This window comes from Lingula anatina, chromosome 6, assembly GCF_051362555.1.
Source record: "Lingula anatina isolate TDL-2025a chromosome 6, LinAna3.0, whole genome shotgun sequence".
In the NCBI taxonomy this organism is placed as follows: domain Eukaryota; kingdom Metazoa; phylum Brachiopoda; class Lingulata; order Lingulida; family Lingulidae; genus Lingula; species Lingula anatina.
In genome coordinates this window covers 24,654,937-24,682,541 of record NC_141772.1, presented here as the reverse complement: position 1 = coordinate 24,682,541, position 27,605 = coordinate 24,654,937, and the positions used below count along the sequence as shown (strand labels likewise).

The 27,605-nt window shown below is 37.6% G+C and overlaps 2 protein-coding genes, 2 long non-coding RNA genes and 1 other non-coding gene across 14 annotated transcripts in view; 2 read left to right on the top strand and 3 right to left on the bottom strand.

Annotated features, from left to right (window-relative positions):
• The window catches only part of LOC106177103 (inositol 1,4,5-trisphosphate receptor), a 71,952-nt gene extending 63,894 nt beyond the window's left edge, over positions 1 to 8,058 (bottom strand). For all 8 annotated transcript variants that reach the window (XM_087014423.1, XM_087014415.1, XM_087014417.1 and 5 more), the window contains exons 1-3: positions 7,991 to 8,058; positions 6,062 to 6,322; positions 521 to 591 (exon numbers count right to left, since the gene is read on the bottom strand). In XM_087014423.1, the coding sequence (XP_086870549.1) occupies positions 521 to 591; positions 6,062 to 6,153 (163 nt within the window). In that variant the 5' untranslated portion in view covers positions 6,154 to 6,322; positions 7,991 to 8,058. The remainder of the gene's footprint in view (positions 1 to 520; positions 592 to 6,061; positions 6,323 to 7,990) is intronic.
• A 197-nt stretch (positions 8,059 to 8,255) lies between these two features.
• Trnay-gua (transfer RNA tyrosine (anticodon GUA)) lies at positions 8,256 to 8,343 on the top strand. The gene is given in 2 exon segments: positions 8,256 to 8,292; positions 8,308 to 8,343. It is a non-coding gene; the product is annotated as a tRNA-Tyr (tRNA).
• A 515-nt stretch (positions 8,344 to 8,858) lies between these two features.
• On the top strand, positions 8,859 to 16,983 carry LOC147761417 (uncharacterized). 3 transcript variants are annotated; one of them, XM_087014424.1, is made up of 8 exons: positions 8,859 to 9,063; positions 10,159 to 10,226; positions 11,487 to 11,677; positions 11,958 to 12,036; positions 12,405 to 12,447; positions 14,151 to 14,312; positions 15,449 to 15,654; positions 15,912 to 16,983. In XM_087014424.1, exons 1-8 carry the CDS (start codon positions 8,965 to 8,967, stop codon positions 16,066 to 16,068), a joined length of 1,005 nt encoding a protein of 334 aa, XP_086870550.1. In that variant the 5' UTR covers positions 8,859 to 8,964; the 3' UTR covers positions 16,069 to 16,983. The 3 variants fall into 3 exon arrangements, with proteins under 3 accessions (XP_086870550.1, XP_086870552.1, XP_086870551.1); XM_087014426.1 differs by lacking the exon at positions 12,405 to 12,447 and adding an exon at positions 12,331 to 12,373; XM_087014425.1 differs by lacking the exon at positions 12,405 to 12,447 and having other exon boundaries at positions 11,958 to 12,079.
• Positions 16,984 to 17,478: 495 nt separating this feature from the next.
• Positions 17,479 to 22,144, bottom strand: LOC147761415 (uncharacterized). Its single transcript, XR_015335167.1, has 3 exons — positions 21,908 to 22,144; positions 21,612 to 21,667; positions 17,479 to 17,591 (listed from the first exon to the last, which is right to left on the bottom strand). It is a non-coding gene; the product is annotated as an uncharacterized LOC147761415 (long non-coding RNA).
• Positions 18,928 to 20,073, bottom strand: LOC147761416 (uncharacterized). Its single transcript, XR_015335166.1, has 2 exons — positions 19,918 to 20,073; positions 18,928 to 19,393 (listed from the first exon to the last, which is right to left on the bottom strand). It is a non-coding gene; the product is annotated as an uncharacterized LOC147761416 (long non-coding RNA).
• Positions 22,145 to 27,605: the final 5,461 nt, after the last annotated feature.

Sequence of the window (27,605 nt, the reverse complement as noted above, 5' to 3'; positions counted from 1 at the left end):
GAGGCAAACTAATAACTCCTTCACATTACAGTATAAATGGTGAATGACTTCTACAGAACTCCACTACTGCAACTGTATGAGTTTTTTTTTTTAAATTTGCCTTGCTAGCTATCAAATATCCACCTAACTACCAACCAACTTGCCTATATGCCTACTTACCTACCAACCTATCTACCTTTCTACAATCAATATATCAATCTACCAACCTTACTACCTACCTGCCCAATTACCTACTTATCAACCAACCTATCTGCCCAAATACTGATGATGTACCTACCTGCCTGCCTACTTAACAACCAACATACCTACCTAGCAAGTAATCAACTTACCAAGTACTCAATCCACCTACCTACCTGCCTACCTACCAACATATCTACCAAGTAACCCAGTGATCAACCAACCCAGTAATCAACCAACCCGATAATCAACCAATCAACCAACCCAGTAATCAACCAATCAACCAACCAATCTGTTTGCATCCAATTTTTTACATTTATCTTTGATAAGCAAGAATACCTACCTCTGAATTTCTTGGGTGGGTTGGTGAGGTCCCCTGCCTCGGGTTGAACCACTGTCCTGTCATCTACCAACCTGGAATATATGTAAACAATATTAACTCTCATGAATTAGCAACAAATATTAATTGACATACAGATAGAACTCAAAATAAATACAAGGACATGTTTTGGCATACTGGAGCTATAGGGTGAAGTAGGGGCTGGTTAGGTTAGGGAAAAGCCCACCAAAGAAGACTGAATCAAAATATTGTATGTATGTATATATATTAGTATACTGAGGTTAGAGGGTCAAGTGAGGTTGAGTGTATGTGTCTGTAATAATTAGTATATACTGAAGCTAGAGGGAGGTTGGAAGAGAAAGGAGGTAGGGAGTAACTATTTAACACTTCATTTAAACAAAGCACTGTTTTAAAGAATGCAGACATCTTTCAGTATGTTCACCAATTATATACACTTGGTTAAAGCAAACAAAGTCATACAGCAGCTGCCACAAACCAGCTGACATGGTATTCAGCTAGTTGCACTAAGATGGCACAAATCTCTCTCTCTCTCTCTCTCTCTCACACACAGCCTGCATGGTTTCTTAGTGAGTTTCTTTGTCACTTGATGTAATTATTGACATGACTGGAGTCTAACGTCATTTTGCAAATATAAAATTCAAGCAGAATTACATTGTGTAATAGCTTTGATTTAAGCAATGACAGAAATCAAATTCATGAGGTATGTAATTTCAATATGTTACCCAACAAAATAACACCAACCATGATACCCATGCACTCAAATCAAATATTAGTTATCTACAAGGATAATGTCAGAATGAAATGTCCAAACAAAACAATTCTATCAAAAGGGTGTGAATTTTGTATAATGAAGATACCATGCAATTGTGGCATTCAAAACATTTTGTTAGATTCATCTGCCTATTTTCAAGGAAATGATACTGACATCTTACGCCAATAAATTTGACTGTTTAAATCTGTTTTTGACCTTTAAAATTATTCTAACATTTTAGGAAATGTGTTGTTTTTAAGAAAAACCTCAGATATCAATCCCCAAACTGAAACTATTTAAGCAAAATTTCAACTAATTTCTAGCCCATACCATGATTCACGAATAAGTTTTAAGCTTGATAAGATGGCAGAGGCAGCGAAAAAGGACCAAATTATTTTTCAGTCTATGAGTGAACCTCTTTTTTACAGGAGACATTGAACTTCCATATGTAAATGATATCTTTACTGAAATTTTAATCTACATAGCTTTAGCTGTTGTTATCATAAGCAATAGGTTACAAGATGAAAGTTTTATCAACAACTTTCCTTACAATTTGAAAGGTCAAAGCAGCTCTTAACTTTTGTTTTTTCCATCACCACAACACCTATGCCAACATCAACTTCGTTTGAATGGAATAGAATGGTTGAACATTTTTTAGTCAATTACATCATCATGCACTGTTATTATTTTACTTATTGCCATCTTGATTAGGGTATGTAAACAAAAGAATAGTTCAGTGAATTGCCTTGTCATTGAATTGATTACAGAAGATAGGTTTATTATTTTGCCGTTCAAAACACTAACATATTGTCCAAACAATTATAATGTCAAGAAAGAAATCACACTGAGAAGTGTTTATCTCATCAAGGTATTTTTTCAACAATTCATTTTGAATGGGAGATGTATACAGTATCAATCAGGTCAACCAAAAGATTATTCAATTATTATAAATTTAGTGTAATTTCCAAGAATATTTCAATAAACCAAATCCATTGTAATTTTGCAATGGAGGGAAATTTAAACTTACTTAAAACTAATTAATAAGAAAATTGAGTATGAAAACTTGATTATTGTAATTATCAATTTTTTGTTTATTTCAGGTTTGGAAAACAAAAATTCAAGTAATCTAGTTTTGTAGTGTAGTGACAACAAAATTGAAAAGCAGACTCCCTTACAGTTCTATTCTAAGCATTAAAAGCACCACAACTGCTATACAAAAATATACTTTTTATGGTTTTAAAATGATGTATCTAAAAGTTTGATAATTTTTGCCCATTGAAAATATCAAGTTATTACCATACATCAAAAATGAAAATCCTACACCATCTTTCGATCCTTGCCATTTTACACCCTGCTGATCTGAACACACTGTACAGTAAGATATATACCAAGTTATTCTGTAATGCTGTATTATCTGTTATTATTATATTGTAATACATGCTGTGCTATTGTAACAGTTTATGTTGAGAAAGTGATTTAAGGTAAAAGCAAGTCAAACACAATGGGCACAACAGTTTAAAGAAAACATCTGAACACAATTGTCATTTTATATGAACACGCATTTCCACAGGCAAAATAGACACCTCATTCCATTTCTAATACCAATAGCACACACATCATTTCTATTACTAATATAACATCACAGTTCACTTGCTACTATACAAAGATGATATCACTGATAGCAGAAACTTCAGGAGATATCTTAGTCCATACACACATGAATTATCTTCATTTTTAATAGCAGAAAGGAAAAAAAAGGTATTTTTTAATTCTCATTGCATATTTCAACAATTTTCACTTATTTCAACTGATCTTTTTCTGAAGTGTTTCAAGCTGTCTTCAATTCTATCGAAAAGTCTTAGGTCATTAACTTGAAGTCATTTCAGCTAGCTTTCATTCCAGAAGGGAAGTTTTTCAACAGGCTACTGGTTCCTGCTTTATCCCTCTGGCCAGGTAACAGGTCCAGTAATTAGACAACATTCTTCTCTCTCTCCACCAAGGTGAGATCTGCAGACACCTGCTTTAGGTAACCCTCCTCTCTCTCCACCACTGTGAGAGCTCCACTCATCTGCTGGTCATTAACTGTTCAAGCAGTAAGCAGAGGCCCTGCACCTTGTTCTAGGCTGCAAGTCATGCTTTGAACTAAGATTACAAGGCTGTAATTTCTACATGCTGTATAGCTGCAGGTTTTACGTCTTTAATGTTCTAAATATATATTTATATATGTTAAAGCTGGGAAATCTGCCCTCACTGAAACCCCACTGAAGGTGGCACACGTAAGGGATTGGGAAAAAATTGTATATTTTATACTGGAATAATCTGAAGAAAATGTCAGAATGATCAAAGATGTATTCTATTTTATATTAGTTTGTCCATCATACAATGACCTGAGAACTAGTTACATTAAATCTTATTATCACAATTATCCAACTGGACAAAAATTGAAGAATTTAATAGATAATCAATGTATAGATTTAAAAATATTTAGCTAGTTTTGATATTAAGTTTTCAAAGAACTTGTATGGCTTAAGATATGCACTTTATACCAATGTCTGTTTTATCACATGGGAATGATGCCTACAGATAGGAGAAATAAAGATGTGGATATAACAGTGAGCTGACTGTTGTATGGCTATATCAGCCTGAAATCATTGTTTGGGTAGACTTAAGTTGTGTCTGACCTACATGATCTGGGGCATGCCCCTATTTAACCCGACTCTTTAAAAAGAAAGAAATCCGATCATCAAGAGCTCAAGAAGGTAGACAAGATAAGGCCTATTTTAAGATGGCACAATTTGGTTGCTGAGCAATATGTCAACAAACTTCTGACCACTGAGCTGATAACATGAGCTGTTTGTGAGCAAACTTTCCTCCCTCTTTCTCTGCAGTCTCCAGATATTACATTGTTGTACTTGTTTTCAATTTCAGTCTTGAATAACAGGCTAGGGAGTGCAAAGTTACAAGTTACAAAGCTTATGACACACAGCTATTAATATTTTTACATATGACCACACTGCAGTGTATTTTACCTGTAATGCGACTGTTGACTGCCAGTGCTTATAATCAGCTGTCTAAAAGCACTGGCATTACTTGGTCTTTTCAATGGGGAAAATTGTGAACTTCACAGATGTTGGTTTCCTTTTTAAGTCATAAATTTTAATAAAAGGAACATCCCTACTGAGCAAAAGCAACAATATTGAAATGCAGGATACCACACAGTTCAATTCCACACAGTAAAAGCACCAAAAAAAAGCCACATAAAAATTATATTTTAAATGATTGAAAATCATGTATCTGAAAGAGTTATATAATTTTTCCCCATTGAAAAGAACTAGTCATTTACATACTTTCTGCATATACCTCTTTCAACTTATTATTCTGGACAGCATAAAATGTTCACAACAATCCAAAATAATCAAACACTCATGTACCTCATCTGTAAGAACTTTACACATGTTCTATGAATTACGCGAGTTAGCCTTTATCTCCTACATTTGTCTTAAATGCACATTCATCATGAATTACTGAGGCAAGTAGGCCAGAAAATTTAGTTGCCAGGCTCCAAAAAAATCAAATCAAACTGTGTGTGTCTGGGTGTCTTGTGTGTGAGAAGGGGGGCATAGCACATACATTTTGATTTGAGTTTACCACAAAACTGTAGCACACATCATAATTCATCTGTTGTGTTCTATCATTAGTTACAATAGTACTGTCTCTAATATATGTACAGCTTCTGTGCACTTTGCAAAGTGTACATAGGTTCCAAATTTTAATTTTATTCTGAAACAATACATACAGATACAAAAACTGTTATTCTCCTTAGAGCTCCAGGAAACATTAAACACAAATGCTATATGTAGGGTTTAAGAGTACTCCTCGTTGTTTTAGTGTCACTTACTGCTGGAAAAAGGCCAATTATGAAATAAAGGTAGAAAATATTGATTTATTCTTTAAGAATCCAATTTATGATGTGCAAGTGATTTATTAGCAAGTCAAATGTATGCTGTATGCGGTGTAAATTAAACAATTCTAGTGGCCCAATCCTACTGTTAGGTAAATAATGATGGTACATTGAATTCATTAAACAATTCTAGTGGCCCAATCCTACTGTTAGGTAAATATACGGGTTGTGTAAAAAACTGCAGATTATACTTGCTCAAACTTTGACCATAAAAGTGGGGATTTCAGGTGCAAATTCCCTATCAAACATGTCATGTCACATTTTTCATAATTTTCCTTCCATCAACTTTATGCCCAATGTCAGCATCATGTCCTTCATTTATTCAAAGCATCCTTTCTGAATACAATTAATAGGTCACTTTCTTTCTCAATTTTAGAAAAACAATTGGCCTTTGTGCTTTTATTTAAACCTAGAAAGCAACTTACATTTACTAGTACTCACCCCAGTGTACTTATGAATCCACTGACAGTGTACTCACCCCAGTGTACTTATGAATCCACTGACAGTGTACTCACCCCAGTGTACTTATGAATCCACTGACAGTGTACTCACCCCAGTGTACTTATGAATCCACTGACAGTGTACTCACCCCAGTGTACTTACGAATCCACTGACAGTGTACTCACCCCAGTGTACTTACGAATCCACTGACAGTGTACTCACCCCAGTGTACTTATGAATCCACTGACAGTGTACTCACCCCAGTGTACTTATGAATCCACTGACAGTGTACTCACCCCAGTGTACTTATGAATCCACTGACAGTGTACTCACCCCAGTGTACTTACGAATCCACTGACAGTGTACTCACCCCAGTGTACTTATGAATCCACTGACAGTACCCTCAGCATACAGAGATATGATATCTCCTATATGAAGGAAACTTGTTGACATCTCCCCCATGGTGACAATACTCCTGGTCTCTTCTCTCCTGACAATAGACTAGGACAATAACTGACCACCTCCCTCTCTCTCTCTCTACACTAACATCGCTGACCAGGCAGTGGGCTGTGACTGGATAGAAGAATGCAGCAGACTCTTTGTCTAGGTTGTTTTCTCCAGAAGCCAAGGCCTGTCAATGAAAAGAATAAGCTTATAATAATGCATGGAACATTTCACTGTAATTCTTTCTCCCTTGTATTGACATTTAACATCAACATAACCTATCAAAGACATAAACAAACCTTTGTATCTATTTATTTAATCATTTATATATATTTTTGTTTGTTTTTATTTAGACTTCCTTCTTAAGGCTGAAAGGGCTGGTATAAGTGCCATATCTGGCCTGTTGCTGAGGAAATGTTTGACAACAACAGATACAGATACAGATACAGATTCTTTATTGACCAACACCTTCACATAAAGGTACAATCAATTACAATACGATACTAGTGGCTAGAACATAGAACAGACAAATAAATAGATAAATAAATATATATATATATATATACATATAGGTTAGCAATTGTTGAAATCAGTGACTGTACACATGTATACGAATGTCGCATTCCATAATCAATTTACCAGGTTTGATCTACACGCCCAGTCTCTGCTGACAGCGCATAACGGGTCTCACACTGGTACTATGATCTGGTTTGGACATGCGCAGAAAGACTTAGTCTCTTCTCCATGCATTTCTGTACAAATATGAGGATATATACTGAGCGGTGCACAGGAAACCTTTCTTACTTCTAGTTTGACATATTATACACCTGTGACAAGGCAAATGAAACACTCACTTCTTAAAGCTAAAAGCAATTTTCTTCTCTCAACCTAAAAAAGTATCAAGGCCTAGTACAGTGTACAGTAAAGTTGATTTTATTTTTATGTGCAGTTACAAGTTGAAAGGATCTATGGCTGAGTTAAGGAGATAAAAACATAAGGTAAGCTTTACACTATTTTTTTCTTAATAGGGACGTATCATCTGTTAGGTCTAAATTGGGAAAATAAAAAGCTTTACAGGATAAAAACATAATTGTGAGGCATTTTCAAACACAAAATCAGCTTCATTAAGTTATAAATTGATCTTTAATTTGTGTTTTTTTTTCTTTACAATTCATCTGCAATTATTTTGAAAAGCCAAGAATCTGACTACCCCAATGCTATTGCAACAATGAGATAGGCCTTCATAAAACCCATGCTACTCGGATACAGGTTTAGCAGTTGTATCAAATCCTCGCAGAATTGCACTATTCAACTTATGTCAATCGTTTCCCTATGAATTAACCATACCCAGAAAGTATAAAACCTATAATCCACATGGAAGGATTTGGCTAAACCGATAGACGGAAATATATGACACGAGAGCAGGAGAGAGAGCAAGAAGACGCTGTCAGGTAAACAATTAAATGCTTTAAGCATTAAGTGTGAATTTGTTGGGGGAGGCCGAGCGGGTTCTTCTACTTCTGGTTGGTATAACACAAGTGATAACAGCATCTATACTAACTACATTATGGCGCCATATACTATAGGACAAGTGCACTACTGAAAACTATCAATTAAGTTAATTCAATGAGAGCTTACGAGGCATTATTTGCGGTCGCCAGTTGCCGAGTCTTCGCGTAGTTAACTCTAAGTAACAGTTCTAACACCAAGCTGCTATCTATACAAAACGGGAACAACAATACAGAATATATGATGCTGCATCATTTGCATAATTAATGTTGTACATAGGAATTCTACAAACCGATTGCAAAGAATTGTTAATCTGTTCTAAATCTAAGTAAGAATTTTAACTCACCTATCCACTTAGCAAAACCTCCCAGTCGGGTTTTAACCGGAACCGGAACATTAGTAGGTAACGCCATCTATTGTAAAAGATATAATTCACTGTATTAAAGAGTATAAATGACGAACTCATTATGGAATATTGTTAACTATGTTACTATTCTGATATTTTTATATTTATCTTGTAAAATATCTTAAAATAAAGAAACTGGCAAATTGAACAAAATATTTATATTCTTACAAATATATACAGTATTTACATTATATGTGTATAAGGACTCGCGATAGCTCAGTTGGTAGAGCGGAGGACTGTAGGTGTTAATCGTGGCTATCCTTAGGTCGCTGGTTCGAATCCGGCTCGCGAGATACCTTTTTCTTTTTTTCCTTTTCTAATTGACAGAGGTAATTACATGGATAATTAAAGTGTAATAACATGCAAAACAGCAAATATTTTACTACAGACGATGACAGCTGTTTTTACAGTAAATATGAAATATGCATACAGAGGCAGAGCCACAATGGTAATATAAAACCATATACATGTACTCGGGCTGGGAGTAATGGCAACTGAAATTGTTTACGGTCTTTACGTGGTGGTCATGCATGTGGTGATTTGTTGAGTTTCTGTATGTAAGCTAAATATCCCCACACTTTTCTAAATCAGTTTTTTCTTGATGATTGGACAAAGTAAGAGAAATACTAACAGTCATGGACAGCTTATTAGTATGATTTGATAAGAACTGCACCGCCTGTGGTAAATGTATAAACTGAAAAACAATTGCTTTTTATACTGATCCTGCATTCAAAAACATGAATATTGATAAAAAAAATCTCAAACAGTGGGCTCAAAATCACATTCGTCACTGTCTGTGAAAGTGAAAGTGGTGTGCTGACGGTGTCGCCATCTTTCGCCACACTTCTGATCGAGCTGGTGATGTCTACTGGTTCTGTGGATGGTGAAGATATATTAACATCTCAGACCTGGAGATGAGTTTTAAGTCAGAGGAAGGGCTCACGTCGTCTCTATTGGTCATAGACGGAGGTTTCGCCACACAGCTGGTCGAGATGGGGTATACCAATCTGTTCGTAAGTCAACCTTACCCCAGTCACAAATAACTAGCGCTGCTCGCATTGCAAATGCACATTGGGAGATATTTCCCTCTTCAGACTTCACGTTAAAGTTACTCGCATGGGGTGATGATAGTAGGCTCAGATACTAATGATAATAATAAAAAAGGCCATAACGTGCATAAAATTGTTATGTATAAACCTTGTTCGGCAACGTGACATGTAGGTTTTACTTCCGGTTGGACAGGAAAACAAGCATCTGTCACGTGTTGACATTGCACGTGTCTTGATAAAAAACATTATGGGAATATAGGACTGTCTATGTAGCTGCCGTTAGAATATTAAACTTAAGTGGTGATGATGATTTGGTTATAAATAATTGTTTATAATTAAATAATTGTTTATAACTAGGATCAGATCAGAAGTTTATTGACAATCGCCCTACATCCGGGCATGATCAAATACAAATACAAGAAGTAATCCGCAGAGTGATTACCATATACAGTTTGATATACATTATATAATGTCTATACTAAAGCAGGGAAAGTACATGTACTACTCAATAAAGATCAATATAGGGATAATTAAAAAAAATAGGATAGAAGATATATTTTGGGTCCTTATTTACAGTTGTAATTACTTGGATTTTTAAATGATAGAAAACGCTTGTATTGCAACCAGAACAAAAGTACATTGGGGGGGGGGGGGGGGGGGCGTGATCCCAATCTAGGTGAAATAAAACCATCAATACACAAATCACAGCAAATAAAACTTTATTCCTGTCTCATTGATAATACCAGTCGAATATCTGGAAACTCTCATCTGGTACGTATAATGACTTCGAATTTGTTTCACAAATAGTGAAAAATAATAGACATCATTCACGAGTTGCGCATCTCGGGGGGAAATAAAAAGTGTTTTTCAAGTGTTAAGTAAATACCCAATGGAACCCTTACTAGCAGTAGCGGTTGGTGCTTGGTCTCTTTTTTTTTGCCTGCGGCAACATAACATACTGTACTACTATTATTACTGTTGCCACAGCTATTTGCCAGCATTTCATACTAAATTTCTTCTTAAAGTCTCAATAAGGTTATTTGTACATTGTATCTTCAGGGTGACCCACTTTGGAGTTCCCGCCTCCTGGCCACAGATCCTGCTGCAGTCAAACTCTTACACAGACTGTGAGTATAGGTGACACCAGTCAAACTCTTACACAGACTGTGAGTATAGGTGACACCAGTCAAACTCTTAGACAGACTGTGAGTATAGGTGACACCAGTCAAACTGTTACACAGACTGTGAGTATAGGTGACACGGTACCAGTCAAATTAACTCTTACACAGACTGTGAGTATGGGTGACACCAGTCAAACTCTTACACAGAGTCACTGTGAGTATAGGTGACACCAATCAAACTCTTACACAGACTGTGAGTATAGGTGACACCAGTCAAACTCTTACACAGACTGTGAGTATAGGTGACACCAGTAGCGGATTTATAGGAGGGTCAGGGGGGTCCTGACCCCCCTTACGTTTCTAAAAAATATATCACACCAATATTGCCCTCTTGAAATTAGAATTTTGACTATCTAAATCATAGTTTTAAATTGCACCAAAGGGCACTGTTTGCTCTCCAACACCCCATTTCCATAGATTTTTAGATCATCTATCCCTGTAGGGAGTCTCACTAGATTACTGTCAGCTTGGCCAGCTTAAGCGTCTGTCCCGCCTACTAAAAGCTGTAAAGGGGTAATTAACTATGGTGTCCGCTCGGCTGACTGCAATTTAGCCTGAACCCCCAGGGAGTTAGGTCGATCTAAAACTTAATCTTTAGATTAATCTAAATCTCTGGGAAAGCACCCCAAAACAATTTTATGGCCCTTGAGCAGGCCCCGAATCCCACACCAAGGGGGCAATGGTCAGCTTCGCATACAAGGTCTGTCGGTCTGGACCCCCCCCCCCCCCCCTTCAAATAATCCTGGATCTGCCCCTGGGTGACACAGACACATATTAATGATAATAGATGATATGTTAAAGCAAACACTTTGGCTGAATACATAGGTACAGTGTATGTATATCCCCAGTGTGCTCACACACTGAAGCCAGCATGAATTTATGATATCAATTCTGTGCAGTAATACTTACCAGTACCTGACTTAGCTCTTTGCACTAATATAAGTCAATAAAAAATTATTTCTACCTGTGAGTATATCTTTTGTCTCTGTACTGCTTACCAACTCTGCAGACTGCCTTCAGGTGTTACACACGCTTTATATCCTGAAGCTTACAATTCTGTGTGACAAACATTCAGATTCTTCATTGATATACACCTTTACCAATAAAATACAATCATGGACATGGACATCTAAGAACATTGTTATACATATAAATAACAACACTAGTTTATGTGAAAAGTAAAATATTGGATGTTTTGTCTTTCAGTTTTCTAGATGCAGGTGCTGATATTGTCATTACAAACACGTACCAGGCAAGTCTGGATGGGTTTCAGAAACATTTGGGGATGTCTGCAGAAGAGGCGAGACAGCTGATGGCTAAAGCAGTCAGGCTTGCAGTGGAAGCCAGGGATGAATTCTGGGAAGACTTCTGCAAGAAGGATAACAGCAGTAAGGCAGGTATGAGGGCATATGAATAATAAGTAATAATTAAAGAATTATCTTTACCCAGAAAAAGTTTCTGTTTCTGTTGTTTAAAATTGTTTGGCTGTTGCCCTGACCATTTGTCTTGATTGACGCATTTGTAATTTTTATATATAATTCAATTAATTATGTTATTCTTTAAAATGTGAATATAGGCCAGACGAGTATAGATTATTGTGGAATAAATGAAAAAATGACAAACAATTGGGTTGAACTCACTCTCCTTAAGTGCAGAATTCAATTTTCTGTTTACAAGTGAGTGGTAGAAGAAAGCCTCTGGTAGCTGGGTCTATTGGAGCATATGGTGCTTGTCTTTGTGATGGTTCTGAATACACAGGTGTTTATGTGGATACCAAGGACCCCGAGGACATGGTTGAGGTATGTCTGTGTGATATGGTACAGAATATACTGGGGTCTATGTGGATACCAAGGATCCTGAGGACATAGTTGAGGTATGTTTGTGTGATATGGTACAGAATATACTGGTGTATGTGGATACCAAGGACCCTGAGGACATGGTTGAGGTATGTCTGTGTGATATGGTACAGAATATACTGGGGTCTATGTGGATACCAAGGATCCTGAGGACATGGTTGAGGTATGTCCGTGTGATATGGTACAGAATATACTGGGGTCTATGTAGATACCAAGGACTCTGAGGACATGGTTGAGGTATGTCTGTGTGATATGGTACAGAATATACTGGGGTCTATGTGGATACCAAGGACCCTGAGGACATGGTTGAGGTATGTCTGTGTGATATGGTACAGAATATACTGGGGTCTATGTGGATACCAAGGACTCTGAGGACATGGTTGAGGTATGTCTGTGTGATATGGTACAGAATATACTGGGGTCTATGTGGATACCAAGGACCCCGAGGACATGGTTGAGGTATGTCTGTGTGATATGGTACAGAATATACTGGGGTCTATGTGGATACCAAGGATCCTGAGGACATGGTTGAGGTATGTTTGTGTGATATGGTACAGAATATACTGGTGTATGTGGATACCAAGGACCCTGAGGACATGGTTTAGGTATGTCTGTGTGATATGGTACAGAATATACTGGGGTCTATATGGATACCAAGGACCCTGAGGACATGGTTGAGGTATGTCTGTGCGATATGGTACAGAATATACTGGGGTCTATGTGGATACCAAAGACCCTGAGGACATGGTTGAGGTATGTCTGTGTGATATGGTACAGAATATACTGGTGTGTGTGGATACCAAGGACCCTGAGGACATGGTTGAGGTATGTCTGTGTGATATGGTACAGAATATACTGGGGTCTATGTGGATACCAAGGATCCTGAGGACATGATTGAGGTATGTCTGTGTGATATGGTACAGAATATACTGGGGTCTATGTGGATACCAAGGACCCTGAGGACATGGTTGAGGTATGTCTGTGTGATATGGTACAGAATATACTGGGGTCTATGTGGATACCAAGGATCCTGAGGACATGGTTGAGGTATGTCTGTGTGATATGGTACAGAATATACTGGGGTCTATGTGGATACCAAGGACTCTGAGGACATGGTTGAGGTATGTCTGTGTGATATGGTACAGAATATACTGGGGTCTATGTGGATACCAAGGACCCCGAGGACATGGTTGAGGTATGTCTGTGTGATATGGTACAGAATATACTGGGGTCTATGTGGATACCAAGGACCCTGATGACATGGTTGAGGTATGTTTGTGTGATATGGTACAGAATATACTGGTGTATGTGGATACCAAGGACCCTGAGGACATGGTTTAGGTATGTCTGTGTGATATGGTACAGAATATACTGGGGTCTATATGGATACCAAGGACCCTGAGGACATGGTTGAGGTATGTCTGTGTGATATGGTACAGAATATACTGGGGTCTATGTGGATACCAAAGACCCTGAGGACATGGTTGAGGTATGTCTGTGTGATATGGTACAGAATATACTGGTGTGTGTGGATACCAAGGACCCTGAGGACATGGTTGAGGTATGTCTGTGTGATATGGTACAGAATATACTGGGGTCTATGTGGATACCAAGGATCCTGAGGACATGGTTGAGGTATGTCTGTGTGATATGGTACAGAATATACTGGGGTCTATGTGGATACCAAAGACCCTGAGGACATGGTTGAGGTATGTCTGTGTGATATGGTACAGAATATACTGGTGTGTGTGGATACCAAGGACCCTGAGGACATGGTTGAGGTATGTCTGTGTGAATATGTTGTTAGTAAGAATGATTACTCAGGTATTATACTTTTGCTTAACATTTGATATACTTAAAATTTGCTATTATTTTGAAATAAAATATTTCATGAAGTTTTGAATTTAACATCTTTTTTTAATCTACATGTAAATAGTAAAGGGTTGTCAATGAATATAGATTTAGTTGTTGTAGATATTTCATTTTGATTATAAACCATGTCTGTGATGTGCAGTACCTGAAGCAGTGGCACCGGCCCAGGATGGAGATTCTTGTGAACAGCGGGGTGGACCTCTTCGCCTTTGAGACCCTTCCTGCCGTGTTAGAGGCCAAGGCTCTGGTAGAACTGCTGAAAGAGTTCCCACACTCCAGAGCTTGGGTGGCTTATTCATGTAAAGTTAGTATGGTGCATGCAAAATTCAAACATTCCATTCCATTTTACATATTTATGATTTTAAAAAACTCACAGCTAAAAGCAGATGTATCTTTGAGCAAGCAGATATTTCATTGTGAAAAATTGAATATACTGATAAGGTGGAAAGAAGAAATAAATAAAGAAATAAAAATTGGAATAAAATTTTAAAATGTAAAGAGAAAAATGGAAATTGGCAAGATTCATATACATCATGTATGTATATTTATACTGTGTTACTGTAAGAAAGGGCTCTTTATATTAGAGATTTTCCGTTGCCGGTGAGATACGCCGGCTAGATTAATACGTCATTGGTTTGTGCGCACTTGTGACGTTCACCGCGTTCATATACCGTCGTCCTATCTAGTCTGCAGAATACAAGCGCTCCTATCTAGCCAGTGCGGAAAATTATTGAAAATAGTTATTAAAGGTTATGTTTGCTAATTTATATGCCTTATATACTTTTTTTACAATAGTTCAAGTGTAAGTTCATGCAAATTTCGACTTTTTAAGAGAGAGGAATCGGTAGTTTTGGTTTGTCAGGCACGTAGTGGGGGTTGATCGTGGGGTTCTTACTAACCGCCATATTTGTCAGGAAAAATTGCACTTTTGGGTAATATTTGTCTACTTTTTCATAAAAAAAAGAATCTCCCCCTTGGAAATAGATGGCTAAGGGGCTGTATATTGTTATTATATTGGAATGAGCGCCACCTATGGCGGGAAGCGCCAGCATTCCGGGACTTTACACCGGAACGTGAAAAGAGTAGCGCGTTACTAGATACATTTGCACATACGTAACAATCTAGCCGTCATATCCCAACTGCACCGGAAACTCTCTATTGTCATAGTAAAGATATCAGCCATGACTGTGTGTGACTACATAACTGTACGTGGTTGTATTCATTTATTTCATCATATATTCATATCTCTGTATTTTAGAATGGCAGCTACACCCAGCATGGGGAGCCTATGAGTCAGTCAGTAGAGGCAGTTCTAGAGCGTGTTCATATGTGCATATCTCTGTATTTTAGGATGGTGGCCACACCCACCATTGGGAACCTATGAGCCAGGGAGTAGAGGTAGTTCTAGACTGTTCTTATCTGCATATCTCTGTATTTTAGGATGGTGGCCACACCCACCATGGGGAACCTATGAGCCAGGCAGTAGAGGCAGTTCTAGACTGTGACCAGGTGGTAGCAGTGGGTGTGAACTGTACAGCACCAGAACATGTCACATCTTTACTACAGGGCTGCAGGAAAGCTAGAGACAGTGGCAAGGCAGTCATTGTCTATCCTAACAGTGGAGAAAAGTGGTCTGCTGAGAAGCAGTAAGTTTCATTATTACTTATTTTGACATGAAAGAAACAGGACAAAAATTCTTGTGTACCCAAGCAGTATTTATGTCTGGATAAGATATGAAGTTTAATAAATATTTACTCACCGTGTTTGGCTGTTTAGAGTACATTGGTTTGTTCTTTTGTGTGCGCAGGTGTGTAAAGTATGAATGTTTTTCTTGTAAGCTTTTATGTATCCAAACATAAGTGTAAAATGTCAGCCACTGACCCTGTGTTATTGTATATTTCAGTTGGTTTGGCAAGGAGAGCTTGCTGTCCATTCCCTCCTACACACCCACATGGCTGAAAGAGGGCGCCACCTGGATAGGAGGCTGTTGTAGAGTTTTTGTTGATGAAATCAAAGAGGTTCGAGGAATTGTAGATGGCTTTAGCCAAAAGAAAGCATGATCACAGTGACAATAATAGTAAAAAATTGTAATGAAGGTATAAGATAGACAGTTAGTTACTAGTTAGTGAGAAAACTGGGAAATATCACCAAAAAATTTTGTATATACTGGGACTACACTGTGTTTTTGTTTAACTTCAAACTTATGTTTGGTAAATGCAGTCTTTTTATGTAAATCAGCATGCATTGATTATTCTTGAAAAGGTAATTATTATTATTTTTTTTATTTTTTATTTTTTTTATTTTTTTTTTGCAACATTAACCAAAAGCACCAAACAATATTTTTTTTTTACTTGGAAATTACTGTATGACTTTGCTGGGTAAGAAATCAGGCTTACTTTGAAAAAAAAATAACAAAAGTTATGGCATATTTTGTGTTCTTTTTCAATCTTGCCCAAAGCATTGGTCTTCCATGTTTATTGGAATGTTCTTGTTTATGTTTAAATGAAACAATGCAAATTATTTTTTTCTGTTAAGTGTCTGCACACCTGTCAGTTTTGCTGCCTAGTTCAATTTGCAGTGCATGCTGCAGTGCCTGAAGATAAATAATGTTATGTTTCATGGGCGGGTTAGGCTTAAGGTTAGGGTTAGATAAGAGTTATCTGAATATTACCATTGCTATTATGTCTGTTAAAGGACATTTAAATGTTATTATATATGGCTGTAAATTGTTACAGTTAAAAGTGTTGTGGGATCAATTTGAAAAATCCCCTTTACAGTTATTGTAATCGTAAGTTGTACAATTCTTCATTTTCAGAAATAGAAAATGTCTGGAAACCAAAGAAAAGCATTTGAAAGTTTGGAAATGTGGTTTAATTTTTATATAATATTCTATTTTTATTTATAACAAAAATATGCAAAGCAATGTTTTTAATTCTATATTTTAATTTTATGGTGAATAAATAGTATCTTGTGGGCATGAGAATTCCTCTTTCTTTCAGCAAGTTGACTGGAACAATCCTATGGTGTAATTGGCCTGTAAAACAGAAATAAATTTCAAGTAAAGATTCATTCTCAATACGTCATAGATTTTTTATCACAATGAGGCAGTTGCAAAACAGTTAAAAAAGGGAATTGAAGGACATGCTTGCAAACACACCAAGGCTACTCTAGACAGTGTTGTTGATGCAAGGTAAAATTGTTGTGCTTTTCATTAAACTTTGACTGATATATGGGACCGATACATCTCTCTCTCTCTCTCTCACATACACACACACACACACACACACACGCACACACTTCGTTTAGTCTCTCTCACTCACACACACACAGACATGCACACGCACTTTTGTTTAGTCTCTCCATCTCTCTTTCCCTCTCTCTCTCTCTCTCTCTCGTTTATTCACTAAGAAGGTTCATATTAACTGATTTATGGGATTTATTTATAAAGCTCGATCTTTCCTCTGGTCGTACCAGTCGATCTTTCCCTGAACCCCTCAATGTGTCGTCCCAAGCTAGTCCGCTTTCGTGCGCTCTGTCTCGGCTTGCTGGGCCTTGACATATAGACACCCATATATAGTATTCCCTGGACGATAAACGAGGTATAGTCTATGATAAGTTATTTATGGCAATGGATTCACTGCAACGTCTCGACTAGTCGTTTTATTTAGCCATATAATTTTTGTATATGCATTTTAATAGACGAGCTATATTCCATGACTTATCTTAACACGGTGCGTATATTAACCGATTACAGTGACGTCATATTTGCTCCGTAACACTAGTCCCGCGGCCATGCTGGAGGGAATGAACGACGGGGAATAGTAGCGTAAATATAGGTAAACCAAATAAAATAAAGTAAACTTCATATCACGATCAAGGACACCAAAGGGAAAGGGATATATACAAGCTGAGGCTTCAGCTGATCAGCGGGATCGACCGATATGAACTCAAGACAGTCTAAATGCTACTTACCTAACATCGTGTTGTCAGAAGATAGTTCAGTTATCTTGTACTTCATTTTTCTTGTTCATTGGGTAATAACAGTTATAGTTTGAGAGAGTTTAATGTGTAATCATAAGTTTAACCATAAATAGAAGCAACTGTTTTCATAAAGGATAGATATAAAAAATTTGAGCTGATCATTAGGATAAACCCTTGTGGATTCAAGGAAGAATGTATGATTGTCTTATGACATGAAATATTGCTGTTAGTTATGACTTATCTTTACATCGTGAAGCTGTCAGAAATTATTTCAGCATTCTTGTACTTCATATTGGTTCATTAGAAAGTACATGTAACAAGACTGTTGTTCATTCATATAAGCAGCATTGTTAGCATTTTATTATTAGTTCAGTCATTCACAGAAGCATTTGTTAGGCACTACAAATATCCTCAAACCTCAGTTTAAGTGGGACTTAGAGAATGGGAATTTGCCATGGGACTATACACTTGATATCAATGGAGCAATAGAAACTATGTCAATGATGAAAAAGACGTCCTTTGTATCAAAATAAAGTTGGTGAGTTGTGTTGTAAATAAGTTTTCAAAATACATCTACTGCCATAAAAAGTATTGTATCAAACTGATTTTATAAAATTTTATATACCATTTGCATTGAGAATATTTTGCTAGGTATTCAGTGAACAAAATTCATGTATTTTAAATTTACTTTAAAACTGCAATATCAGGTATTTGTTGTTCTCTTTTTTTAATGTAAAGCCTAACTAAATTGGGGATTTTCAGATGCTATTGTTTATACAGTACAGAAGTAAAGTATGCAGAACATTTGCTCTATACCATCATCAACTTTTTAAATTATTTCAGCATTCTTGTACTTCATTTTGGTTCATTAGAAAGTACATGTAACGAGACTGTTGTTTGAGAGAGTTTAATATTCACCATGAATGCAACCATTCATATAAGCAACATTGTTAGGATTTTATTATTATTCAGTCATTCACAGAAGCAAGGCATTTTTCACAATCATGTATTTATGATGTCCAATGTAAAATAATAATTCAGTTCATGAATTGATTTCTGCAACCATTTGCTTAAACATAAAGGAAAAGTGCACATTTTGTATGAATAAAAGTGAACATGAAATGCTGAGTTCTGAGTGTCGCTTCAATTAAATAACTCCTGTCATGCACTGGATTTCACTCTCCTGATGTTCAGATCCTGTCTCCTCAGCTGGTCACAGAGATCTAGGAATATTTTTTGCTGCTTCTACCTTGTATGTCATCTAGCTGCCTTTTGTACCTGTCATCAAAAGCTTCCGTTTTTTTTTTTTTTTTTTTTTTTTTTTTTTTTTTTTTTAAATAATTTACTTGCACCCAATCAGTGTGGCTTGGTGGGAAATGCCTGATCAATTTCCTACATGTAAATCTAAATTAATAGAAAGATAACAATAGTGATTTTTATTCATATTATAACTTACAACATTACAGTTGAAAGGAGCAGAATTTAACATTTTTACAGAGGAAAGTGCAAAATTATTTCATGAGGTTATTAAAGTTATATGTCAATTACACCTGAGGTAGAATTTACTTGCAAAATAAAATTACTCTTATCACTACACCAAATCGAAAATTAAGCCACTAACTTCCAAATACACTTCATACAGGTAATTGATTTAATTGGCCCAGCTCAGCTGTGTACAGTACAAATATAGCCTTGACACTAATTGGGAATAATGCTAACCAGGTATAAAAGAGGTAGGTGACAGCCGATAAAATCTAGAGAGCACCGTAACTGATAACAAATTACACCCAAGGCAATAGGTGAGTCTTCATTACAAAAGTCGAAACCCTGCCTGGGTATTTCCACACGTTTTAACAAATTAACACACTCTCCATCCACACTTTTTGGGCACTACTTTAAATATATACCTGCGCCCCAAACGTACACACCTAGGTCTTTGGTGTTCTACTGTTTTTTCTTTTATGGTAAATCTGCACAGTTGGCTCTTCATTCTTTGCTATAAAATAAATTATTTTTATCCTTTACTTTTCCGAAGAGTCTTGATTCAAAGCCACCTCGCCGTCTCTCCTCCGTTTATGGTTTTAGTTCCTTCACCATGGATTTTTACCACTGCAGGCAGTCTGTGAACGCTTGTAAAGTAAGTTACCTTCTCTCGATCAAATACCCTGCAGTAATTCATCATTTTGCTCGGTTAAATATGAAAAAAAAATACAGAAAACGAAAACTGAACTACAGACATGGCTTGTTCATGCGCAGCAGACGATTCCGGTCTCCCTCCAGTATGGCTGCCGTTTGTTTTGATGACGCAGGCTCTAATGGGTCAATAGGCCCTGGTCACTACTGAGTACCTTTCAACTTTTTGGTTGAGTACGTAATGCCTCAGGATACGGCAACACTATGGCTTGGGTTATTTATAGTGTTTGAGTGTTGAACACTGTAAAAGCAGGCTGACCACACCACCCCAGTGTACGTATGTACTGTATGCGATAGATAGTGTGTGACCGCTATAGACTTATAAAACTTTTTTCCAATATCAAAGTTTTAAGTATATTTGATATTATTAAATGTTTTATGATGACAAATTCAAATTTACAAAATGTATTCCCACTATACAGTACTTTAAAAAAAAACAATCTAATACTAGACTGCTACTGGCTAAAGCCAGTGGCGGAGGATTCCCCTGCAAAATAGGTGTGGAAATGCTCTTACAAGGTCATGTGAAGGTCATGGGTTAAATTTGACCCAATATTCTGAAAGAGCATGTGCGAATTGAGGGGGGGGGTCAACAAAACATCACTCTAGCCCACTGCAATATTTCTCCATGAAATAGCCAAATGACCTTGAAAATGAGGGTCAAGGTCAAATTAGACATTTGATTTGGGGGTTTTGGGTATATGTTTGGAGTAGTTTACTATAGCATGCTATGACTAAAAACCAGTGTTTCATGGAGAAATTGCCCAACTCAAGATTTCTGCAATGTCATAAATATTTAAAAATCTATATTAAAAAAAGTAATTAGGTAGTCGCTACTAAAGTACGGCTAACCTTAGATAAATATTTAGGGCATCATTTGCCACTATGATTAGGGCTCTGGGCCTTCCGGTTTTGGAGATCTCGGAAACAAACCTTTTTTGAGCCCGTTTGGCCATGAGCGACCTTGACCTTGACCTACTTGCATAAAAGTAGGTCATTATCTGTGGATTTGGCTCAGTATCATTGGCCATAAGGCCCTAAGCCATATGGCCTATACTTTAGGCGTAATGGCAATTTCAAATTTTACAAATTTTGCCTTTAAAAGCCCCTGTGACCTTGAAAAGTAGGTCAAGGTCACTGAAACTGGGTCTGTGGCATATTCTCACCATGGGCTACCTATGATAATTATTTCAGATTTTTTGCGAAAAAAAACGCGCGGAAAGAATAATAATAATAATACTACCAAAAACAATAGTATTCCCCTATGGGGAATCCTAATAATGTCAAAGGAGAGGATGAACTATTATTCTGCTGTGACCGTATTTTTATTCCGCTTTCAACTTTTCATTCTGTTGAAAACTCCACCGTACAATATATATAGTAATTATGGCCTGATTCTACTCAATGATTTGAAAAAATATGAACTCACTTCGCTGTTTGTTGGGCTTCTGTGTTTCGCCGGTTGTCTGGTCTTCTTACGAGCCCCTGCGGCAGATATATACAAAAGATAAACCAAGTAAAATAACAATAACCTCAGACAAGAGAGATTATTTCGCCTGAACACGAAATACATAAGACCTGTGGCAGATGACCGAGGCATATGTAAACTTATTTTATTCTTATTTTCATTAGCATTCAAAGTTGTCAACGTTACTATGAAATAAAGAGATGCATGTTGGTAAATATAAACCGCTACACAAACTGTTCTAGGTAGAGAGTTCTCACCGCCGACAACCCGAGCTTTCACATAATGTTGTAATAAGAACTTCTCTACTGCAGCTTTGCACCCACCGTTACTACCTACATATAAAATGTGTACAGTTTTATTATTATCATTTACCAGTGTTCTTAGACTGTTTCACTGTGTCTAATTAAATCCAACGTGCATTGATTTTACTCGGTGAAACAATGAAAACTGTAAAAATACCAATAGAATAAAATGGAATGATTACATCTAGATGCAGACGGAAAATAGATGGCTGAATGATATTCATCACCAAATAAACGGTTTACAGATAAGATTAAGATTAGGGACAATATTGTTGAAAAGTTCTTGCGTAATATGCAGAAAATATATAAATAACTACGATAAGGTGAACAGAGAAATAAAGAGCGGAGAAATACGATAAAGTTAATTAAAAAGAAATACTTACAATATACTTTTTGTCTGTATATCACCTTAACTTTCTTGAGGAAAGCAAAAAACATTAAAGCTCCAGTTATAAACATCACTGAATCCTTATAATCACTTGGTTTTGAACAAAAGTGCCCAAAATAATAAAAAACAAATACTATAAATGTCACCTGACAGTGTTTACACGCCTTGTAGCGATGGCAACGTAACACCACAGTCATAATCGGTAACGCCAGCCGTTGTTATATTTCGTCATCGCATTATTGCGTCACTTAGATCATTGTGACGTAACAAACATGAATCGATGATGGCTTGTTGCCAGGTAAACGGGTTCTCTGACGACGGACCATGTACCACGATACTTATTTCAAAGGCGTTTTTTTTTATGCCGAAAGGGCCCACAATGCATAGAGCAGGCTTCGTTGACTCAAGCCAGTTGACGCATGTGCTGGTATGGTATTAGAGTTCCGCATATATACTTAGCAATGTATCTAGGCCTTTTCTATTTGTTTGATATCTGTTTGTTATTATTCATTTGGTTTATATCACTGCTATGCCCAATTCGTGGAGTTATCGTAAAAGGCATTTCTGAAGTTATAGTTTCTATACAGACATTGGGTAAGAAAAGGGAATGTTAATAAGAAAATATGTTACAACGTGAAACAAATGCTGCAGTATTAAGTGGTGCCTGATGAAAACCTCTTTGACACTGAAAGTCCACTAATTAGCAGTGATAATAACCCGGGTGAGTTAGGATCAATTGGCATGCGAACGGATGGTGACTGGTGTTGTATTTCTTACACATTTCTCTTTCAGCAAAGAAATCTGCACGTCATCTTATCATATCAATTGTGCAGCTTAATAATTACTGCAGCATGGTAACTGACACTTTAATGTCCTCCAATATGTGCACAATGCTGACAGAAATAATCAATCTAAGGAATTAATTTATGAGGAAAGGAACTGAAGAAGAAAGAAAAAGTGCCAGTAGTGAAAAATAAGATACGCGAAGCAGTAAGATTATTATTTGTATCCATATAGTACATAACTTCCATGAGATGAGAAAAAGCTCCCATCCTCTCCAAAATAAAGAAGGCTCCCTTCGCAACAACCAAGATCTGTTTTTTTCCTCCAACCGTCTTGGCAAAGAGTCCAATCTTTCACGAAGACCTTTAGTTTTTTCCGCGGTGAAATAGTTTAACTCCATATCTGTACTCAGCAAATTACCCGGCAATCCTCAGATGTTATCTATCTAATCACTCCAGGTAAGATTTATTGTTCATTTTTAGTCATGAATTATGTTGTCTCTTGTTGAACGTAAAGGTCATTTATGTTTTTATTAACTCAGCACACGCGCGTTGGCCATATTGGCGCAGGCGCGTAGGCAGCAAATTGTTTGTGTTTGTAGGGGGGAGGGGGGAGGAGGGGGGTTAACATCCAGAAAAAATGATTGACATGTACGTTCGATTGAATTAGATTTGGCTGAGGCATTGCTGAATGTAACAAAAGGCAAATAACCTAAACCTCCCTGCTTCGATGAAGGAAGTGCCTGCAAAAAGAACAAAAGGGGGGGGGGAGGGGGGAGGGGGGGGCTAGGCCCACCGTTTTATGCAACTGCTTACTTATATTTCATGCGTTTGTGTATGCCACTGCTTGAATCTGCATGCTTGTATGTGCATGCTTGTATGTGCATGCTTGCATGAATGCGTGCTTTTGTTTTTTATAATTAATAAAGTGAGTTAAATATCCATCTTCAAAGATTAAGTAAAACGATATGATATATTAGAAATCGTTCATAAAACTTCATAACCTGACCCCAGTTTTACAAAAAAACGTACGTTAGTTTGAGCAGCTAACATCTTTGTTACCAACGTTACATGGTCACATGCACACAGGGAACTGTTAGACCGAATTCACGAATGTGTGTACTTTTAGATAGCGTAATCAGTTTACTTGGAAGTATATAGATATACATTTGATATTTTGGCAAATGAGTTTATTTCTATAACATTTTAAAAGTTTGTTTGAAATTTAGAAAAGACAGGCGACTGAACATTTTTCAAACTAAGAAATGTTGAGGAAACATTAGAGTAAGGGGTTATCCATTTGTATCATTATTTTCACAAGTATACAAACCGTACACTGGGGGGGTGGGGGGGTCAATGCCTTCTGTTAGCTTTTCAACAATAATAAAAATTATGATCCAAATGGCTGTCAAAAGGTCATGATTTTTTTAGTTTTCCACTTGTACGGTCTGAAGGTGGGAGGTGTCTAGAAAAAGTGTACGCTTTGTAGACTTGGGAAAATTATGATAATAATGAATGACCCCTAAGTAAAGATGGGCTTCCTCAATATATACTCGTGACGACCAAATAAAATTTTGCAATAACAATACGTTCTCTGTGAGGCCCCACTTACTGAGGATATTCTGATGAACTTATAGTGCGTTTTTCCTTCTGTGTTTGGTTTATTGTTTATTCACGGAGATATGAATCTATTGGTTTGACTAATTGTGACCATGCCGTGCATAAAAAACATCAAAGCTTCCCGAACTGTCATTATCGAAAATTTGATGGACTTTCAAATATTTTTATTGCTTCAGTCGGGCTTTTTATATAGGTATCTTCACCAATTTCTTCATTCCTTTTTGTCTAATAGATCAAAGTCAAATCAGTTTGCGATTAGGGGTTAGGTATAAAACGTAGAGCGATCTACCTGTATGTGTCATCAGTGAACACTCCTGGTCGCTGCCCCTACACGGTATCTGATCAGCAGCGTCCAGTATGAACACCGTCACCGAGGGATGGTGGTTGCTGGTGGCACTGACAACAGTCCTCAGGGGTCATCCAGTTCCTGATGTGAAAACGCCCATCAAATCAGAGGACAGTCAACCCCCAGAGACCCACAGGGCGTGGCCAGGCGTAGGGTGGAACGGGTTATGGCACAACTATGGTTATTACCCAGCTGGAATTGTGAACCATTGGGTGGCATTTCCCTGGATGTCAATCAAGAGATCTGGAGAAAGTTTTCTCGACGCTGAGAGCAAAATGCAAAACGAAACGCCTACTGAGAAGAAAACGAAAGCTAAGATTTATGCAGTGCCCGTGATGACATTGTGGCGTCCTGGTGCCTGGTTAAGCCCCATGGCGTGGGGCCCAGGCACCGGAAGAACTGTGGCAGGTTATCCATGGAGTGCTTCTACAAAGGATGAAACAGAAAAGACGACTACAGAAAATACTGCAGGTGTAGCAGACACCGACAAAGCATCTTCTTCTACTCTTGAAAATGTGTTAGCTACTACAAAGGCGCCTCCAGCGGTAGCGTTAGCTGGGGATAAAACTGCAGCCGAAGCAGCACCAGATACTTTGACCTCTCTCTCAGAGTCAACGGTGGGAACAGGTGTGCATGGGCCAGGCTCCCCAGATGTACCAGGGACGCAGGGGTCCAAGTGGAGGACACCCCAGAGAGACCACAGCGCTGCATGGTACCGTAAATTGTTAATCCCGTGGTCGGCCAACCCGTGGATCCCGCGGGCCTCCAAAGGTGGTAAACACGGCATGGCTCTTTACCGCCCATGGTCTGACAGGTGAGGACCGTCTTCTTTTTATGCACTTTTTATTAATGCAGCATATCTATGATATCCTTCCTGCTGAACCCGTCTTCTGAAAACCCCTTTTGAGCAAGTACCTCGCTGGATATATATTACACTGCAACACAGAGGCGAAGCACCCGTCAACAATTTGTGCGTCCAAATTTTCTCTTTAACAAACGCAGCAGTTTGACAGTGATTTAGAATTTTTATGGATGTAAACACATTTGTTGTTCGATACATTATTATTATTATTATTATTATTATTATTATTATTATTATTATTATTATCCGTCAATGTGTCTCCTCTGATGACACCGAGAAATTATATCGTCTCCACCAATAACAATGTTTATGTCATACAAAAATAATGTCCAAGGCCGTTTTCTCGTATTATGCATTTATACTACATAATCTAATCACTGTTTCTGTCCGTATCGTCGCTGTCAGACCTTACCGTATTTGGCTTTTACTTTAAATACACTGGGGGCTTTGCTTGATATAATGAGCTTAATTTCACAAATTTGAAATAATCGATTTTTGTGACGTTTGCCCTGTAAGTGCCAAACCGTATTCCCAAAACTTATTTTACTTTATAATTGCGATGTGGATTTGTTTGGTCTTTTTACGATAGTTATCAAAATTTCGGTGTTTTTACACGTATTTTGATGAAGTACGGCCCCTAAGTACCAAAACGTATTTTTCATTTTCCTTCAAACGTGCTGAGTGGTTTGTTTGGTAAAAGGCAGGTTTCTTCGAAAATCAGGACTGAATTTTATTTACAGAAGTAATTGGTTATTATATATTGTTGCAATGTTTTCTGTTTTCTGTTTTCTTTCCCTCTTAAGACATTTTAAAAATAAAAACTTTAAAAACACTGTCATAACCATTATTTCATCAGATCTTCAAATGTCAGCATGGGACAAGGTAGCACGAGAGACACCAGAAAAGCCCAGAACACCGCGGCAGAGGTCACCATGACGGACCGGGAGAGTGGTGAAGGTGCCATGACGGACCGGGAGAGTGGTGAAGGTGTCATGACGGACCGGGAGAGTGGTGAAGGTACCATGACGGACCGGGAGAGTGGTGAAGGTACCATGACGGACCAGGAGAGTGGTGAAGGTGCCATGACGGACCGGGAGAGTGATGAAGGTACCATGACGGACCGGGACAGTGCGCAAACTACAACAACAAACCAAGGCAGCATAGCCAGTGCAATCATGGGCCCCAGCAGAGTAGAAGGTACCGGCACCAGAGAAAGTACCGCTAAAGGAACAGACAGCGTAGAAGGTACCGACATGGGACCCAGTATGGTAGGTGGTACCATGGTGGACCCAGGCTCAGGCAGCGTAGAAGGTACCGACATGGGACCCAGTATGGTAGGTGGTACCGGGATGGTTGTCGACTCAGGCAGTGTAGAAGGTACCGACATGCGCTCGAGTTCCATGGGTTCAGGCAGCAAAGATAACACCGACATGGAACTGGACCTATCTAGGTACCATGGAAGTTTCCAAGGTGAGATCTTAGGGTGAAGTAATTTTACCATTATATTCTGAGAATAACTACATTGAAGAAGTGTGTAGACTACTTGTCTTAACTGCAACATATTACGAGACGACATTATTATTATTATTATTATTATTATTATTATTATTATTATTACCTTGAATCTTTTTTTCAGGGCGCTGTGACCCAAGCCT